Source organism: Crinia signifera, chromosome 9 (genome assembly GCF_055691185.1).
Source record: "Crinia signifera chromosome 9, ASM5569118v1, whole genome shotgun sequence".
NCBI classification, from domain to species: Eukaryota; Metazoa; Chordata; class Amphibia; order Anura; family Myobatrachidae; genus Crinia; species Crinia signifera.
The window spans coordinates 58,965,129-58,984,485 of NC_139225.1; the positions used below are offsets into that span (position 1 = coordinate 58,965,129).

General features: G+C 45.0%; 1 protein-coding gene across 1 annotated transcript in view; it reads left to right on the top strand.

The window, feature by feature from the left end:
- Window positions 1–17,931: 17,931 nt before the first annotated feature.
- Window positions 17,932–19,357, top strand: part of MSN (moesin) — a 130,665-nt gene continuing 129,239 nt past the window's right edge. Inside the window, exon 1 of the mRNA XM_083159115.1 lies at window positions 17,932–18,199. Coding sequence (XP_083015241.1) covers window positions 18,188–18,199 — 12 coding nt within the window. The 5' untranslated portion in view covers window positions 17,932–18,187. The remainder of the gene's footprint in view (window positions 18,200–19,357) is intronic.

Sequence of the window (19,357 nt, forward strand, 5' to 3'; positions counted from 1 at the left end):
CTCTATTCACCTATATGAGGCTACAGATTGTACGCTTGCAGCAGGGACATGTAACCCTTAGATGAGCACGTCATCCCTTTCTTCCAGGATACAGATTAACTACACAGGTTCAGTGGCAGTTAAAATCGACCTGAAAGCCATCCCCACAACCTGTGTCATTAATATGTGTCCAGGATGAAAGGGATGGTTTGGCCACCGTATCTAACCCCTAAGTGTGTCTGTTGCTACCCAGTTTGTTTTATGACTTTATAGTATTTTAACCCCTTCACGACATTTGACGTATATATACGTCATGGCCGGGAAGTACTTCCCGACACATGACGTATATATACGTCATGACTTTAAACTGTCACTGCGTCTCGAGACGCAGTGACAGAGGGACGATGTCTGCTGTCCCTGACAGCAGACATGTCCCTGCATGCCCAGGGGGGGCTGCGATGCCGCCCCCCCGTCGGCGATCGCTGTGATTGGCTGTTCAGTGTGAACAGCCATTCACAGCGTTTTCCTGTGTTACCAGCGAATCAGACGCTTGGTAACACAGGTGTCAATCACCGCCGGGCGTCAGGGGGCATGAGGGGGTCATCGGTGACGATGACACCTCACCCCACCCTCACCCCACCTGCCCCCAAGGCTGTGATTGGTCCGTGGGACCCACGGACCAATCACAGCCAAGGCGCGACATTTAAACTACCGGTGACTGCGCTGCAGACGCCATTCCGGTCTGGAGTAGCGTGCAGAGCGGTCACCGTGCCTATCTGCCGTGATACTGACCTGATCCTTGCTCATACTTACCTGATCCTTGCAAATACCTTACCTGATCACTTGATCACTGCTTGTAGCGTGCTGGACGCTTCCTGGATCTGACTTCCTGAGACTTCCTGCTGCTGCTGCAGTGTGATAGAGAGATAGAGAGATAGAGAGAGAGAGATAGAGAGAGATAGAGAGATAGTGACAGAGAGAGCTATATTTTGTGTCTGCTACCCCCCTTTTTGGGGGTGCAGGGGTTTTTTATATATAAATAACTGTCGCTGCTGCTGCAGTGTCATAGTGATAGATAGTGAGAGATAGTGATAGATAGTGATAGATAGTGAGAGATAGAGAGATTTGTGTCTGCTACCCCCCCTTTTTGGGGGTGCAGGTTTTTTTTCTATATATATAACTGTCAGTGCTGCTGCTGCAGTGTCATAGTGATAGATAGTGATAGATAGTGAGAGATAGAGAGATAGAGAGAGATAGTGACAGAGAGTGATAGAGAGTGTATATTTTGAGTCTGCTACCCCCCCTTTTTGGGGGTGCAGGTTTTTTTTATACATATAACTGTCAGTGCTGCTGCTGCAGTGTGATAGATAGTGATAGATAGTGATAGATAGTGATAGATAGTGAGAGATAGAGAGAGATAGTGACAGAGAGTGTATATTTTGTGTCTGCTACCCCCGCCTTTTGTGCTGATCACTATATCTGAGGTGATCAGCAACTTTTTGGGGGCGCAGAGGGTTTTTTTTTTTATATATACCTGTCAGTTGCTGCCAGTTGCACCAAAGGTTGTGCACCTGCTGCCCCTCACTGGTAATCAGTGTCGCATCACTGATCACCTTTTTTTTTTTTTTGTGGGTGCTGTGTGGTCTTTTTTTAATTTTTTTTTTACACACACTGTGATTTTGTGGGTGTCCTGTGGCCACTGTGCGCTGATCAGTGACGTACATCACTGATCAGCTTTTTCGGCACAGGGTTGATCTATTTTTTTTTTTTTATCAAATTCCTGTTGCCTTTGAGCGCTGTTCAGTGACAGACGTTACTGACCAACATCTGTGCTCAATTTTTGGCGCAGGACCTTTTTTTTTGTTTTTTTAACCCCTTCAATTTTTTTTTTTTTAACCCCTTCAATTTTTTTTTTTTTAACCCCTTCAATTTTTTTTTTTTTGTATAAAGTATTTTTTTTTTCTGCACTACATACACACAACACACTACATACCCCCCGGGTTGAAATAAAGTTTGTACCCCCCCCCTACACTATACACGTGTTGAAACATTTCACTACCAGTAACACAAAAATAAAAATGTCATCCCAAATGTCATCCCAAATGTCATCCCAGTCATCCAGAAGAATGTATTCAGTGGAGGAGGCATATGCCATGCTTGCTTCTGATTCTGACACAGCCAGTGAGGCAAGCAGGGAATTTGAAGGATTCGTCTTAAGCTCCTCTTCCTCCTCTGGTGATGAGGGACCCCCTCAAAGACGCCCCCGTAGAGCAGCTGAGACCCCCCCCCAATAATTGATCTCGTATGGACCCCACCACCAGACAATTTTGAGCCCCAGGTTCCTGAGTTTTTGGCCATGCCAGGAATCCAATTTGATTCCACAGGTCTCAGAGAAATTGACTTTTTCAAATTATTTTTCTCTGATGATTTTATAAATTTAATGGTGGACCAAACTAATTTATATGCCCAGCAGTTTATTGCTCAAAACCCCACGTCATCATTTGCTAGGTGGACCCCTGTAGATGCAGTAGAGATGATGACGTTTTGGGGTCTGGTGTTTCATATGGGCATAGTAAAAAAGCCACAAATTAGGCAATATTGGAGTACAGATGTTCTGTACAGCACCCCATTTTACCGTATGGCCATGACTCGGACTCGTTTTGAGGCAATCCATAAATTTATACATTACACCGATAATGCACAGTGCCCACCCAGAGATGATCCCACCTTTGACAGGCTATTCAAAGTCAGGCCGGTCATTGATCATTTCAGTGCCAAATTTGCAGAGCTGTACATCCCTGATAAATGTATTAGCATCGACGAGTCCCTTATACATTTTAAAGGAAGGGTTAAATTCCGCCAGTACCTTCCCAGTAAGAGGGCAAGGTATGGCATAAAAATGTATAAGCTGTGTGAAAGCACCACAGGGTACACCCACAAGTTTAGGGTATATGAAGGGAAGGATTCAAGAATTGAACCGCCAGAATGCCCCCCCTCCCTCGTAGGTGTTAGTGGCAAAATTGTCTGGGATTTAATGCACCCCTTCCTGGATAAGGGTTATCACCTCTATGTGGATAACTTTTACACCAGCATCCCCCTGTTTAAGGCCCTTGGTTCAAGAGGTACAGCAGCTTGCGGTACTGTGCGCAAGAACCAAAGAGGCCTCCCCAAAACGCACATTGCCCAAGTAATGAGAAGGGGTGAAAGCAGGGGAATATGCACCGAAAATATGTTGTTGGTCAAATATAAGGACAAGAGGGATGTCCTTATACTGACAACAATTCATGGAGACAGTACCACCTCCATCCCTGTACGAGGTACCAGTACCCACACCTCAAAACCAAATTGTATCCTAGATTACAATAAGTACATGGGCGGAGTGGATCTTTCAGATCAGGTACTGAAGCCGTACAGTGCCCTGCGGAAAACAAATATCTGGTACAAGAAGCTGGCTGTGTATATCATCCAGATGGCACTGTATAACGCTTACGTGCTATTCCGTTCTACCGGCCAGAGGGGGACATTTATGCACTTTCAAGAGGAAGTCATAAAGGGCCTAATATTTGGGAACCAGCAGGCAGAGGGCCCCAGTACTTCTAGTACTGGCCCCCGTATTGTACCAGGGCAGCATTTTCCCAACGAAATCCCCTCCACTGCAAGAAAGGGCAGGACACAAAAAAGGTGCAAAGTTTGCTATAAAAAGGGAATAAGAAAGGAAACTATTTTCCACTGTGAAACTTGCCCCGACAAACCCGGCCTATGTATAAAGGAGTGTTTCAAAATATACCACACATCGATGGATTATTAGGTTCATCATTTCACCGTCCATCGGGGGTCTTGCTAATGCCACATAGCACCCACCATTCATTCCACCAGAATCTGAGCTGCAAAATCCAAAAATTACTCCTTCCCTTCTGAGTCCTGCCATGCACCCAACTGGTATTTTTTGTTCTCATGTGAGGCATTGCCGTACTCTGGAGAAATGGGGGCACATATTTTGGGGTGCTTTGTCTCCTTCATTCCTTGTGAAAATGAAAAATTTTGAGCCAGAAGTACATTTTTGTGTAAAAAAATGTAATTTTTCATTTTCACAGCCCAGTTGTACCAAAATTGGTGAAACCCCTGGGGGTTTGAAATGTACACTATACCCCTAGATGAATTCCCTGAGGGGTGTACTTTGCAAAATGGGGTCACTTGTGGGGGGGTTCCACTGTATTGGCAATGCAACATAGCACCCACCATTCATTCCACCAAAATCTGTGCTGCCAAATCCAAAAATCACTCCTTCCCTTCTGAGTCCTGCTATGCGCCCCACTGGTATTTTTTGGTCACATGTGAGGCATTGCCGTACTCGGGAGAAATGGGGGCACAGATTTTGGGGTGCTTTGTCTCCTTCATTCCTTGTGAAAATGAAAAATTTTGAGCCAGAAGTACATTTTTGTGTAAAAAAATTTAATTTTTCATTTTCACAGCCCAGTTGTACCAAAATTGGTGAAACCCCTGGGGGTTTGAAATGTACACTATACCCCTAGATGAATTCCCTGAGGGGTGTAGTTTGCAAAATGGGGTCACTTGTGGGGGGGTTCCACTGTATTGGCAATGCAACATAGCACCCACCATTCATTCCACCAAAATCTGTGCTGCCAAATCCAAAAATCACTCCTTCCCTTCTGAGTCCTGCTATGCGCCCCACTGGTATTTTTTGGTCACATGTGAGGCATTGCCGTACTCGGGAGAAATGGGGGCACAGATTTTGTGGTGCTTTGTCTCCTTCATTCCTTGTGAAAATTAAAAATTTTGAGCCAGAACTGCATTTTTGTGTAAAAAAATGTAATTTTTCATTTTCACTGCCCAGTTGTATCAAAATTGGTGAAACCCCTGGGGGTTTGAAATGTACACTATACCCCTAGATGAATTCCCTGAGGGGTGTACTTTGCAAAATGGGGTGACTTGTGGGGGGGTTCCACTGTATTGGTGCAACATAGCACCCACCATTTATTCCACCAAAATCTGTGCTGCAAAATCCAAAAATCACTCCTTCCCTTCTGAGTCCTGCCATGCGCCCAACTGGTATTTTTTGGTCACATGTGAGGCATTGCCGTACTCGGGAGAAATTGGGGCACAGATTTTGGGGTGCTTTGTCTCCTTCATTCCTTGTGAAAATGAAAAATTTTGAGCCAGAACTGCATTTTTGTGTAAAAAAATGTAATTTTTCATTTTCACTGCCCAGTTGTACCAAAATTGGTGAAACCCCTGGGGGTTTGAAATGTACACTATACCCCTAGATGAATTCCCTGAGGGGTGTAGTTTGCAAAATGGGGTGACTTGTGGGGGGGTTCCACTGTATTGGTGCTTTGGGAGTCTTGATAATGCAACATGGCACCCACCATTCATTCCACCAAAATCTGTGCTGCCAAATCCAAAAATCACTCCTTCCCTTCTGAGTCCTGCCATGCGCCCAACTGGTATTTTTTGGTCACATGTGAGGCATTGCCGTACTCGGGAGAAATTGGGGCACAGATTTTGGGGTGCTTTGTCTCCTTCATTCCTTGTGAAAATGAAAAATTTTGAGCCAGAACTGCATTTTTGTGTAAAAAAATGTAATTTTTCATTTTCACTGCCCAGTTGTATCAAAATTGGTGAAACCCCTGGGGGTTTGAAATGTACACTATACCCCTAGATGAATTCCCTGAGGGGTGTACTTTGCAAAATGGGGTGACTTGTGGGGGGGTTCCACTGTATTGGTGCTTTGGGAGTCTTGCTAATGCAACATGGCACCCACTATTCATTCCACCAAAATCTGTGCTGCCAAATCCAAAAATCACTCCTTCCCTTCTGAGTCCTGCCATGCGCCCAACTGGTATTTTTTGGTCACATGTGAGGCATTGCCGTACTCGGGAGAAATTGGGGCACAGATTTTGGGGTGCTTTGTCTCCTTCATTCCTTGTGAAAATGAAAAATTTTGAGCCAGAACTGCATTTTTGTGTAAAAAAATGTAATTTTTCATTTTCACTGCCCAGTTGTATCAAAATTGGTGAAACCCCTGGGGGTTTGAAATGTACACTATACCCCTAGATGAATTCCCTGAGGGGTGTACTTTGCAAAATGGGGTGACTTGTGGGGGGGTTCCACTGTATTGGTGCAACATAGCACCCACCATTTATTCCACCAAAATCTGTGCTGCAAAATCCAAAAATCACTCCTTCCCTTCTGAGTCCTGCCATGCGCCCAACTGGTATTTTTTGGTCACATGTGAGGCATTGCCGTACTCGGGAGAAATTGGGGCACAGATTTTGGGGTGCTTTGTCTCCTTCATTCCTTGTGAAAATGAAAAATTTTGAGCCAGAACTGCATTTTTGTGTAAAAAAATGTAATTTTTCATTTTCACTGCCCAGTTGTACCAAAATTGGTGAAACCCCTGGGGGTTTGAAATGTACACTATACCCCTAGATGAATTCCCTGAGGGGTGTACTTTGCAAAATGGGGTGACTTGTGGGGGGTTCCACTGTATTGGTGCTTTGGGAGTCTTGATAATGCAACATGGCACCCACCATTCATTCCACCAAAATCTGTGCTGCCAAATCCAAAAATCACTCCTTCCCTTCTGAGTCCTGCCATGCGCCCAACTGGTATTTTTTGGTCACATGTGAGGCATTGCCGTACTCGGGAGAAATTGGGGCACAGATTTTGGGGTGCTTTGTCTCCTTCATTCCTTGTGAAAATGAAAAATTTTGAGCCAGAACTGCATTTTTGTGTAAAAAAATGTAATTTTTCATTTTCACTGCCCAGTTGTATCAAAATTGGTGAAACCCCTGGGGGTTTGAAATGTACACTATACCCCTAGATGAATTCCCTGAGGGGTGTACTTTGCAAAATGGGGTGACTTGTGGGGGGGTTCCACTGTATTGGTGCTTTGGGAGTCTTGCTAATGCAACATGGCACCCACTATTCATTCCACCAAAATCTGTGCTGCCAAATCCAAAAATCACTCCTTCCCTTCTGAGTCCTGCCATGCGCCCAACTGGTATTTTTTGGTCACATGTGAGGCATTGCCGTACTCGGGAGAAATTGGGGCACAGATTTTGGGGTGCTTTGTCTCCTTCATTCCTTGTGAAAATGAAAAATTTTGAGCCAGAACTGCATTTTTGTGTAAAAAAATGTAATTTTTCATTTTCACTGCCCAGTTGTATCAAAATTGGTGAAACCCCTGGGGGTTTGAAATGTACACTATACCCCTAGATGAATTCCCTGAGGGGTGTACTTTGCAAAATGGGGTGACTTGTGGGGGGGTTCCACTGTATTGGTGCAACATAGCACCCACCATTTATTCCACCAAAATCTGTGCTGCAAAATCCAAAAATCACTCCTTCCCTTCTGAGTCCTGCCATGCGCCCAACTGGTATTTTTTGGTCACATGTGAGGCATTGCCGTACTCGGGAGAAATTGGGGCACAGATTTTGGGGTGCTTTGTCTCCTTCATTCCTTGTGAAAATGAAAAATTTTGAGCCAGAACTGCATTTTTGTGTAAAAAAATGTAATTTTTCATTTTCACTGCCCAGTTGTATCAAAATTGGTGAAACCCCTGGGGGTTTGAAATGTACACTATACCCCTAGATGAATTCCCTGAGGGGTGTACTTTGCAAAATGGGGTGACTTGTGGGGGGGTTCCACTGTATTGGTGCTTTGGGAGTCTTGCTAATGCAACATGGCACCCACCATTCATTCCACCAAAATCTGTGCTGCCAAATCCAAAAATCACTCCTTCCCTTCTGAGTCCTGCCATGCGCCCAACTGGTATTTTTTGGTCACATGTGAGGCATTGCCGTACTCGGGAGAAATTGGGGCACAGATTTTGGGGTGCTTTGTCTCCTTCATTCCTTGTGAAAATGAAAAATTTTGAGCCAGAACTGCATGTTTGTGTAAAAAAATTTAATTTTCCATTTTCACATCCCAGTTGTACCAAAATTGGTGAAACCCCTGGGGGTTTGAAATGTACACTATACCCCTAGATGAATTCCCTGAGGGGTGTAGATTGCAAAATGGGGTGACTTGTGGGGGAGGTTCCTAACTTTTAGCACTTATGGTGCCTAGAAACCTACATGGTGCCTAAAAAAAAATCTCATAAAAAGGAGGCTCCAAAATCAAGTAGGTGCTCCTTCTATTATGAAGCCTGTGGTTTGGTCAACGTGCACACTAGGGCCACATATAGGATATTTTTGAAAACAAAAGAATTGGGGGAATCAATTTTTAGTCATATTTCTCTAGTAAAATCTACTGTATTCGTTAGAAAAATGTATTAAAATTGAAACTCTGCAAAAAAAATGAAATTTTGAAATTTCACCTACACTTTGTTTTAATTCCTGTGAAACACCTAAAGGGTTAACAAACTTCCAAACTGCTGTTTTGAATACTGTGAGGGGTGCAGTTTTTGAAATGGCATCATTTATGGGGGTGTCTCACATACAAGTCCCTCAAAGTCACATCAGAACTGAACTGGTCCCTAAAAAAATCAGTGTTTGAAATTTTCTTGAAAATTTGAGAATTTGCTAGTCATATTTGAAGCCTCCTAGTGTCCAAAAAAATGAAAATGAAGTTGAAATAATGATTGCTACATAAAGTAGACATATGGTCTTTGTTAGTTATTAACTATTTTGAGTGGTATGATTATTTGTCTCACAAGCAGAAAATGTGACATTTTGCATATTGCTAAATTTTCCATTTTTTCACGATATTTTGGTATTTTTCACAAAAAAACACAGACTGTATCGACCAAAATTTACCACTAACTTGAAGTACAATGTGTCACGAAAAAACAATCTCAAAATCACTGGGATAAGTAAAAGCAAAAAAAAGTTATCCCCACTTAAGTGAGACATGTCAGATTTGAAAAAAAGGGCTCTGTCATGAAGGCACAAACTGGCTCTGTCATGAAGGGGTTAAAACACAATTGAATCACCAGTGCTACATAGCAAATAGTAGATGAGAAAAGGAATAATGATTCTTTATGTATACATACCACTTTCGGCCGCCTGCACCACCTCACAGGCCTCCTCATCCTCCTCTTCTTCCCGGGCCTCCTCAGCTGCCACCACCTCCTCCTCCACTGGCACCACCTCCTCCTCCACTGCCACCACCTCCTCCTCCACTTCCTCTGGCACCTCCTCCACCTCCACTTCCTCCGCCTCCCCTTCCTCCAACACCACCTCCTCAGCCATCTCATCTGTGCCCTCCTCCTGGGCCGCCTCTGCCTCCTCCCAGGCCTGTCGTGCTCGATCCCAGGCTGTGTTGGAGAAAAAAAAACATTAGTGCCAATTAGGGGTCATTGGGACAGATGTATTAAGCCTTAACAAGCAATAAATGCAAAGGTGATAAGTAGAGATAAATGTCCAGCCAATCAGCTCCTTACTGGCTTTTATCAAACACAGCCAGTAACTTGGCAGTTATGATGTGACATTTGGCCCATTGTATGCATCACAATCAATAATCCTACACAATTACATATTATATCCCCATTACAGGATGTCAAACAGGAAGTAGCACACATATAGTGTATGCCATGATTAACTCATGATCAGCCAGGTTACCTTATTGGCTTAAAAAAGGTCATGTAAGCAATAATGTACAAATGGCCATTTAATGTGTAAACACTCACATCGCGCAATGCTGGCCCTGATTTGCTGGAGCAAATCTGGCTGTCGACGCCTCAGGTCTGACCATCGCCGCTCCAGCTGAGCGATGGTCCTGCGAATATGCGGAGACCAGTGCCCTGAGCTCCGCGGTCGAAAATGGGGCTGCTCTCCCATAGGCCGCCATCTTAGCAATGGCACAATTCAAGCAATCATGTCCTGTAATTGGTTGTTCAGAGTGATATTTGGTATTAACTTTATTGTTCATTTTTACATTAACAGCGTGTATGCACCACAACAGACGGCTAAACCATTGCATCGCAAAACAACACTTGCTGTAGCTTTGCATCGCTGAGCTGACCTTGGCATTACTTAATATCTCCAAAACAGACAGGGTGAAAGAAGTTGGGAAACCATTGTACTCACCAAACATGGCTGAAAACAACAGGTGAAATAGTGTGCATCACTAGCCAGTTACACATAACTCTACAAGGTACTAAAATAGACAGCTTTATTAGTGTGAAAGCTATACACCAGAAACATAGCAAATAGTGCAAGACCTTTTCCCAATATTAGGCCATGGTGCCATGTAAACGCTTACCTTCTACCTGCCCACACTACAGATGTGGAATGAAATGTACCTAGCATCAAGGCAGTATTGAGAGACCTTTCACATGTGATTTGGATGCAAGCACTGATTACTATTGCCTGAGTGGTGGACTGGATTAACATATGGAATGGGTTAGTGTCATTTGTTGTACATACCAAACAAGTGCACAGTACAAATGAACATTCACATATAGATTTCATATCTGGGCACAGTTTTAGGTGTTTATTGGTGTTCAAATCTGCCAATAAGTACTAAATCAGACTTTGAAAGTATGCCTGGTTTTGTACTTTTGTTTGTCCGCTGGTATGGGCGTGGCCTATGCGCTGCACGGTCTACGCTGCCTTACGGAACGCTGCCGCAAAGAACGCAGGGTGTCGCTGATGTACGCCAATTACAGAAATAGTATATAAAGGTGTGCTAGAAAACCAAAAAGTTGTTGCCAACATGGCTGGATCTCAATCTGAGGGAGACCAGGAGTGCCAGGAACTCTTTGCTCGCCTGGACTCCAGCACCTCCTATGTGCCCCTCACCACAGATCAGCCAGTGGGAGAAGAGCAGCCAGCTGGCCCATCAACATCAGCCCAATCTGCAGCTGGGCCATCTTCTGCCTCAGCAGAATCATTGGGAACACAGCAGGTGGCTTCCCAACAGAGTAGCCTGGCCAGCACTTCAAGTACAGCGACAGGTGGCCGTGGCCGAAAGAGGCCAACAGAGGAACCAAGCAGCAGGAACATGGCATTCGAACAGCAGAAGCTTGCCATACTGGTACCCCGTGCATGGGATTGGATAGAGTGTCCACAGGACAGGTTGACACACACAAGGAGATGGAAGATTTGGGAGGACATAACTGCGGAGATTAATGCGGTAGCTCCACAAGTTCGTGAGGCGGAGCACGTAAAGAAGAGGCAAGTTCATGTGTGTTACATTTGAGCAGTACAAGACCAGTAATGTTTTAATTAGATGTTAGATGGAGTTGGTAAATGGTCGGTTATGTTGCAAGGAGCCACATACATGATTGCCATGTCATTTAGTCGATAGTTATTGTAGGGTGAGTGTGAATGTATCTTCTAAGGTTTGGTTTTATAGTTTAATTTAATGTAAGTTATGTGGAATGAAGCACATGTTGTAATCTGTTGCAGATTGCAATGGCTGCTACAGCAAACATCAGGAGTGACATGTAGTAATATGTAAACTTTGATTGCAGGTGGCACGACTTCAAAACCAACCTCAAGAAGAAACTGACCAAACGGTGGGAACACAGCCACACCTCTGGGGCTGGCCCCATGCCAGGCCGCCTGAAGCTCACCCCCCTGGAGGAGATGGCCGAGTGCTGTATTGCAGTAGAGGAGGTCCGGGGGGTGAGCAACATGGATAGCGAGTCCCCAGCGGAAGTCTTTGCTGCTTTTGTTGAAGGTAATTATTTGGCATGGCATAAGTAGTTGGTACTAATTAGCTTGGAATGTGTTGTAATTTTAATTTTCTCTTTCACCAGCATCCCCACCGCTTGGTCAAGAATCTCTTGAGGAGGTGGAGGAGTCTGTGCCACCTGCCACCAGTGGCAGGCATGTGCAGCAGCAGCAGCCACTGGCCGAACCGGATTACGACAGGTGGGTGCAGGTGCTTGGGCAGATTCACCAGCACGGAGACTTAGCACCAGAGCGGATGCGTAGGACCGAGGAGGTCTTGCAGGGTTTGGTCAGCACCCAGCAGGCAATAGCTGGGAGCCAGCAGGCTATTGCTGAGGCCCAGCAGGCCATGGCTGGCACCCAGCAGTAAATAGCTGCAAGCCTGCAGGTGCTGGCAGATCAAGCCCTGCGCCAAAATGACCTCCTCCTCCACCATAATGAGCTTATGGTGGAGCTAGTTTCCAGCAATAGGGCCCTATTGTCATCCGTTTCTGGTGCATTTCCACCACCAGCACTCCCTGCTGGCAGAGGGGGAACACCACCCCCCCTTCACCAGCATCTGCTCCACCTGGGCCACCATCCCAACGTGGCCGTGGCCGAGGAGCTGCTGCACGTGGCAAGGAGCCTACCAGGCCCAAACATGCCCGAAAATGAACTTGTGTCCGCATTAATCTCCACCCTTATGTCTTCCCAAATCTTTAATTTAGTTGTGTGTGTCAGCTTCCTGTGTCCAATCCCATGCAGAAGGTACCCACATTTGCCCTCGGTTCGAATGTCTTGTTTGGTTTTTATTTTATTTATTAACAGTTTCTTATATATGTTCCCGTGTTGCCCTCTTTCGGCTACCATTACTGTCTGCTGTACTTGAAGTGTTGGTGCTATACTTTTGTTGTGAAGCCACCTGATGTGTTCCTAATGATTCTGGTTTGGCTATGTATGTCAAAAATACATTTTTTTATTTTGTTTTATTTTTGTACATTCCTGGTATGGTACCTTTTAATTTGTTGCATGTGTCAAAAAACATGCTTTTTCCATTTTCTGTTTGAAGTTATTGTAATAAATTTATATTTTGATCCCCAAATGTGTGGTTTAATTGGTAAATGTAGAAGTGACATGTATATTTATATTAGTGATAGGAAGTTCTGTCCATTGTTTGCAGTGTAAATGTGTGTCAAAACTGCAGCATATATTTGTGTGTTTAGTAATGGTCCATTTAAGCTGCAATGATTCCAATTGAAGCACTGACAAGCGTGTAATTAATGAGTAATGAGTAAAGGAGTGGATTGTATTGTGTTCAGCTGACATTGGTTGAGGTGCGCCCGTAGTGATTGGGCGTTCCGATTGCCTAGCGCATGACCGAGTGGTGTCCGCAAAGAAATACTTGCTTATGGACAGCGCATATTTCTAGCCTTTTGGTTCGCGTGCATTCGGTGTGCTGTCCGAATGCACGCCTATCAGAATGAGTGCACTCCCTCGTGTACGCCCAGTTTAGCCCACTTTGAAACTACGCCCCTGTGTAGTTCCGAATGACGCCAATAAGACGCCCATATTTCCCGAGTGAATGCGGTGCACATTTCTGTACGGTATTAGTGAGAACAAGTACGGAGACCATGCGTGGCACATGCGCATAGCGTTGCCCACGCATGCGCAGATGGCTAAAAAACGCCATCCGATAGAATTCGGGAAAGGACGCATCGACCAGAATAAGGCCCATTGTTTGGCCAACGCTGTTTAACCGTTGCAGCTACAGTACTTATTAAAAATTATGACATCTGGGACCCATTCCCATTTGATCACTTACAGTTTTTATGTCGAAATCCTCATTGGCCAAAAGAAATTACATGTGGGTCATATGTAAGTGACCCCCAGTGTGGGTTTCAAGTGTCATATATTTTGACCAACGCTGTTTAACCCTTACAGGATACCAGTGTCAAATTGTTTGACCAATGCTTGCTTACACTTGCAAGACACCAGCTACTTACCGTATATACTCGAGTATAAGTCGACCCGAATATAACCCGAGGCACCTAATTTTACAACAAAAAAAACTGGGAAAACCTATTGACTCAAGTGGGACCCTCACTCGAGTATAAGCCGAGGCATAGGCGAATCTAGGGGGTGGTCCGGGGGTGCACAGGACCACCCATTAGCCCATTTTGTAGCTGAGGGATAGGGCTTTCCAACGAGCCCAGCCCCGTGTCTCTAGCCCTCTGGGAACCGGAGATACAGCCAGGCAAAGCTGGAACGTTTTCCCTATAGGATAACATGGGACCCCCACCCAGTTCAACGGCTGCCAGTTCCCCCTTCGGCATCATTGAAGCTCAAGGTTGATCTCAGTCGAACCCAAATCGCTGGGCCTTCAATCTGATACCAGGCTGGATCTATATGGGTAATTGGTTCCAGGGATATTGAGGTTAAACCGTTTTTTTTTTTTCATTTCTTAAATGTAATTTCATGACTGTTTATGTTCTTTGAGGGCAGATTTCTCTGGAACCAAACAGCCCAGTTTCACGGGACCAAAATCATTCGAAGCCAAATCAAAAGTTCTTCAATATGATACTGTATGATATATATATATGAAGTATTTTAAGGGTTGGTTTGACCTGTTGCACAGGAGGGGAGATAGATTGTAAGTGGATATGAGACACGGCCCCCTCTAGTACAAACTTTTGTTGGAGATATATCTAGGGGTGTGCTACCACCGACAACTTAATTAAGACTTTAATAGGAAGAAAGAAAACGGGTTGTCTTATGGTGGTGCACCATTTATAGAGAATGGAGTCATAAAATATACCTTTTATTATTTTTATTTAAAATGAAGAACACGAAATATGACATACAACATATAACATAGACACAAGTGAAAACAGTGTGTTTCTTTAAAAAGCACGTGCGAGTTCCAGAAGCAATTCCCTCTATTTTATTGTTTCAATGACACTTTATATTTTCTCCTTCAGGTTTTTACAAAAATAATTGAGGAATAATATGTGTCAATTTTAGAATAATTTTTTGTGTTTTTAATGCGTTCTTTTTTCAGCAGCCCAAGTACAGCTACCTAGATGCGATAGTGAGCACTTGTTAGCTTGCAACGGACTACAACTCAATTAGCAGGATATCTGTATTTTACAGCTTTATTGTATAACTTTATAATGGATACAATTGTGCTACATTGAGATCTCAGTAGTTGGGTGTTGTCACTTGTAGATTCCGTCTGGAGTCACTACCTGTGGTGAGTGCTGCAGAACGGGTAGGTGAGTAGTCACCTCTCAAAGTATTATTGATATATTGATTAGAATAGAAGTGTGGACAACACCACACGCGTTGTGCTGTATTCTAAGCCAATCAGTCTGTGGTCCCTCTCTGCGCCGTATAGGTATGTTAGCGGTCGCAGGGGGATACTAGAACAGACGCGGCTTTAGGTGCCCTCTATGGTGGGCATACAATTCCCCAGGAAGGGCAGCGTGATAGCGTGAAGCTGTCATAAGTGGTCAGTGAGCCCCCGTGCTGCAGACCCAGAACGCTGGTCGTTTAGCAGCTAACGGGGAGACCGTGTCTGCTCCGTCGGAGTGCAGCTAACAGCGTACACTCCCTGTCCAGGGACAAGTGCCGCAGTGAAGGTGCCTTGCGTCTGACAGTCCAACCCTGTGCCACTACCAGCTGGTGCTGCTGCTGGGGTGGTCTTAGGGTGACTGCAGGCGGGTCGGCCCAGCCGTGCGCACGTTCCTCCTGCAATACCCCATCCCTTTTTTTGTGTTTATGCGAATGTATTTATCAGTCCTTTTTAGGACTCTAATGTACCAGTAGCCGCTCGCCTGCAGTCACCCTAAGACCACCCCAGCAGCAGCACCAGCTGGTAGTGGCACAGGGTTGGACTGTCAGACGCAAGGCACCTTCACTGCGGCACTTGTCCCTGGACAGGGAGTGTACGCTGTTAGCTGCACTCCGACGGAGCAGACACGGTCTCCCCGTTAGCTGCTAAACGACCAGCGTTCTGGGTCTGCAGCACGGGGGCTCACTGACCACTTCTGACAGCTTCACGCTATCACGCTGCCCTTCCTGGGGAATTGTATGCCCACCATAGAGGGCACCTAAAGCCGCGTCTGTTCTAGTATCCCCCTGCGACCGCTAACATACCTATACGGCGCAGAGAGGGACCACAGACTGATTGGCTTAGAATACAGCACAACGCGTGTGGTGTTGACCACACTTCTATTCTAATCAATATATCAATAATACTTTGAGAGGTGACTACTCACCTACCCGTTCTGCAGCACTCACCACAGGTAGTGACTCCAGACGGAATCTACAAGTGACAACACCCAACTACTGAGATCTCAATGTAGCACAATTGTATCCATTATAAAGTTATACAATAAAGCTGTAAAATACAGATATCCTGCTAATTGAGTTGTAGTCCGTTGCAAGCTAACAAGTGCTCACTATCGCATCTAGGTAGCTGTACTTGGGCTGCTGAAAAAAGAACGCATTAAAAACACAAAAAATTATTCTAAAATTGACACATATTATTCCTCAATTATTTTTGTAAAAACCTGAAGGAGAAAATATAAAGTGTCATTGAAACAATAAAATAGAGGGAATTGCTTCTGGAACTCGCACGTGCTTTTTAAAGAAACACACTGTTTTCACTTGTGTCTATGTTATATGTTGTATGTCATATTTCGTGTTCTTCATTTTAAATAAAAATAATAAAAGGTATATTTTATGACTCCATTCTCTATAAATGGTGCACCACCATAAGACAACCCGTTTTCTTTCTTCCTATTAATGATATATATATGATATGTAAATGGGTCAGTTGGTTCCAAAGATATAGCTGGTTTGTTAAAGGGGGGTAGGGAGAGTGGTTGTCTCTCCCCCTCACACCAGAAAATGCAGGGACTAGGCTGGTGTATAAAGGGTCAGCCTGGGAATGTCCCTGCATGATCCTGGGACTATATTCCCGGGTAAATCCCTGCATTTTCTGTTGTGAAAGGGGTATTATTTCAAAGGGGCATTACGGTGTGCAGTATCATGTGTAAGCGGCATTATGTGTGCAGCATCATGTGTAAGGGGAATTATGTGTGCAGCATCATGTGTAAGGGACATTATGTGTGCAGCATCATGTGTAATGGGTACTATGGTGCACGGCATCATGTGTAATGGGTACTATGGTGTGCGGCATCATGTGTAATGGGTACTATGGTGTGCGGCATCATGTGTAATGGGTACTATGGTGCCATCAAGCAAGAACCCCCTAGCAATGAGCACGTAGGTAAGCAGCACTTATGTGGCAAATATGTAATGGGCATTACGGTTTGTTATATAGCATGTAATGGGCATCATGATATGTGGCACAATGTGTAATGGGCATTATGGTGTGTGGCCTTATGTGTAATTGGCATTACGGCGTGTGGCTTTATGTGTAATGGGTATTACGGAGTTTGCTAAAATGTGTAATGGGCATTACTGTGTATGGTCTAAAGTGTAATACCACACCCCTTTTTGTGATACCACGCCTCCTTCCCATGAGGCCACGCCCCCTTTTTGTCGCGCTGCTGCGCCGCGCAAAGGTCCCCCTGCTGTTGTGTCTAGATCTGGGACCACCCATTACCATAATTCTAGATTCGCCTATGAGCCGAGGGGGGAGCTTTTTCAGCATAAAAAATGTTCTGAAAAAGTAGGCTTACACTCGAGTATATATGGTACTCAAAATGATGAAAATCTGGGACCTATGCCCCTATGCCAGCCAATTGCATGACTAAATCGCATTGGCACAGGTAAAATACAATTAAGATGTGTCATGGATATTTTCTTGATTGTACAATAATAATTGAATTATCCGGTTTAATTTAATTTGTTTTAATATTAACATTTTCAGAATAAGAAGCTGGATCACGAATAAGATAGCTGGCCCATAAGATGCGAACTTCAGCCTCACTCCCTTCTGGCTTCTGCCGCCTCATGGAAACTTATGTGACAGCAAACCATGGAAATCTGTGGGAAACATTGTTTCGTTAAAATTAAAAATATCCCAAACCCACATACATACGTACACACACTCACACACCACCCTCCCGCAGTGTAGAAGCACAACAGCACGGTCCCGAAGCAGACTTGCGACATTTGTGCCGATGATCCATTCCCCGCCAGTGCTGGGCGAGGCCGGATAGTACATCGCTCACTGAGCAGCAGCAGCAGATTCTTGTAACTTTCTCATCTCTGATTGTGTCACTCGCTCGCACTCCCCTCTCCCAGAGAACTCTCTGTGCCTGCGGTGGAAGCTGCTGCTGCTGAAGGGCGGGAGGGAGGACCTGAGTCAGGCGGGAGGAGTCAGGGAGCCCGGTCTCTGGGCCATGTCTTCATTTCCCTGGGTGTGGTTAGTGTCTGGGAGAGACCTTAGTGTTCCGTTAGCCGGAGAGAGAAGAGACCGTATTACCGCACACAGAGCACAGACAGCAGCCCTCCGGACCTGAGCAGACTGTGCATCCATCACACCCGGCCTTGTATGGAGAGGAGCTGACATCTACACCAGACAAGTTACAGAGAACTCGCAACCAGCAGCCACGATGCCAAAAACAGTGAGTCCTCCCTCCTCCCCGTAGCCATCTCCCTGCCAAACTTCGCTCGTGTCACTGGCTGTGTAACTATAGTCTCCTAGCTAATGCGGTGTGTAATAGAATGTGGCGGGACGGAATCGGATGCAGGGACCCGGGTGTGTCCGCCAGTGCCGTGCTGCCGCCAGCACTACTCCGGCACTGATCCGTGTAGGGCGCGTTTGCGCCATTTTTCAGAATGTATAATGCGCTGAGAGGAGCGGAAGAGGGAGCAGCTCCATGTATCACTGACATAGCCCTGCTGCTGCGTGTCCTCCTGTGCCAGTGTCAGCAGTGTCCTGCCCTCCATGCCCACTTACAGAGTGGACTAGGGTTGTGTGCTCTCTACGTAACTTTGTACTTCAGGTATTGCCATCTGGGAAGGTGATACTATTTAGTTTAGCGGTAAATACAGAGCAGGTTATCAGCTGTATGACAGATGTGTATATGTGATGTATTGTAAAGGGTACACACGGTACGATTGTGTGCTATATTGTGCACTATATCGTATCGTGTGTATGCATTATCCAACATATGATGCGCACTCCCACAGATTGTTTGGGAGGGATCTGCTCGGATGAACATGCAACTCCATTCTAACTACAAGACATATTGTACGTTATTTTAAGACCAAATGTTATGCTTTTGACCATTGGGACGTTCCTGGGAAATTATATATGGAACATGTACCTTAAGAGTACATGAAGTGATCTCCGCGCCATAGACCTCACCAATGTCAGGCAGCACGACATGCATGATGTCAGAAGGGCAGGATGTATCTGTTCATGGCACTGAACTTGCCACAGGTGTCACTTGTTCCCCACATGCACAGACACACAGTACAAAGGATTTCAAGTGTTGAGGCTCAAAATAATATGGGTGTGGTGGGGGCCCCTCTACTTCATTGTGATCTTCCCGGGGTGTGTGTGTCAGGGTGTCTCCCTTAGGGATACAGTCACTAGGTCGACATGGGTAAGTCAAAACAAGCATTAGGTCATCATGGGGAAGGTCGACAGTCAAAAGGTCGACATGGTGTCTTTCACTTTTTTTTTTTTAATTGTTATTAATAGTTTCTTATAAAGCGCACACATTTATAGAGAATATTTGAACATTCACATCAGTTCCGGCCCCAGTGGAGCTTAC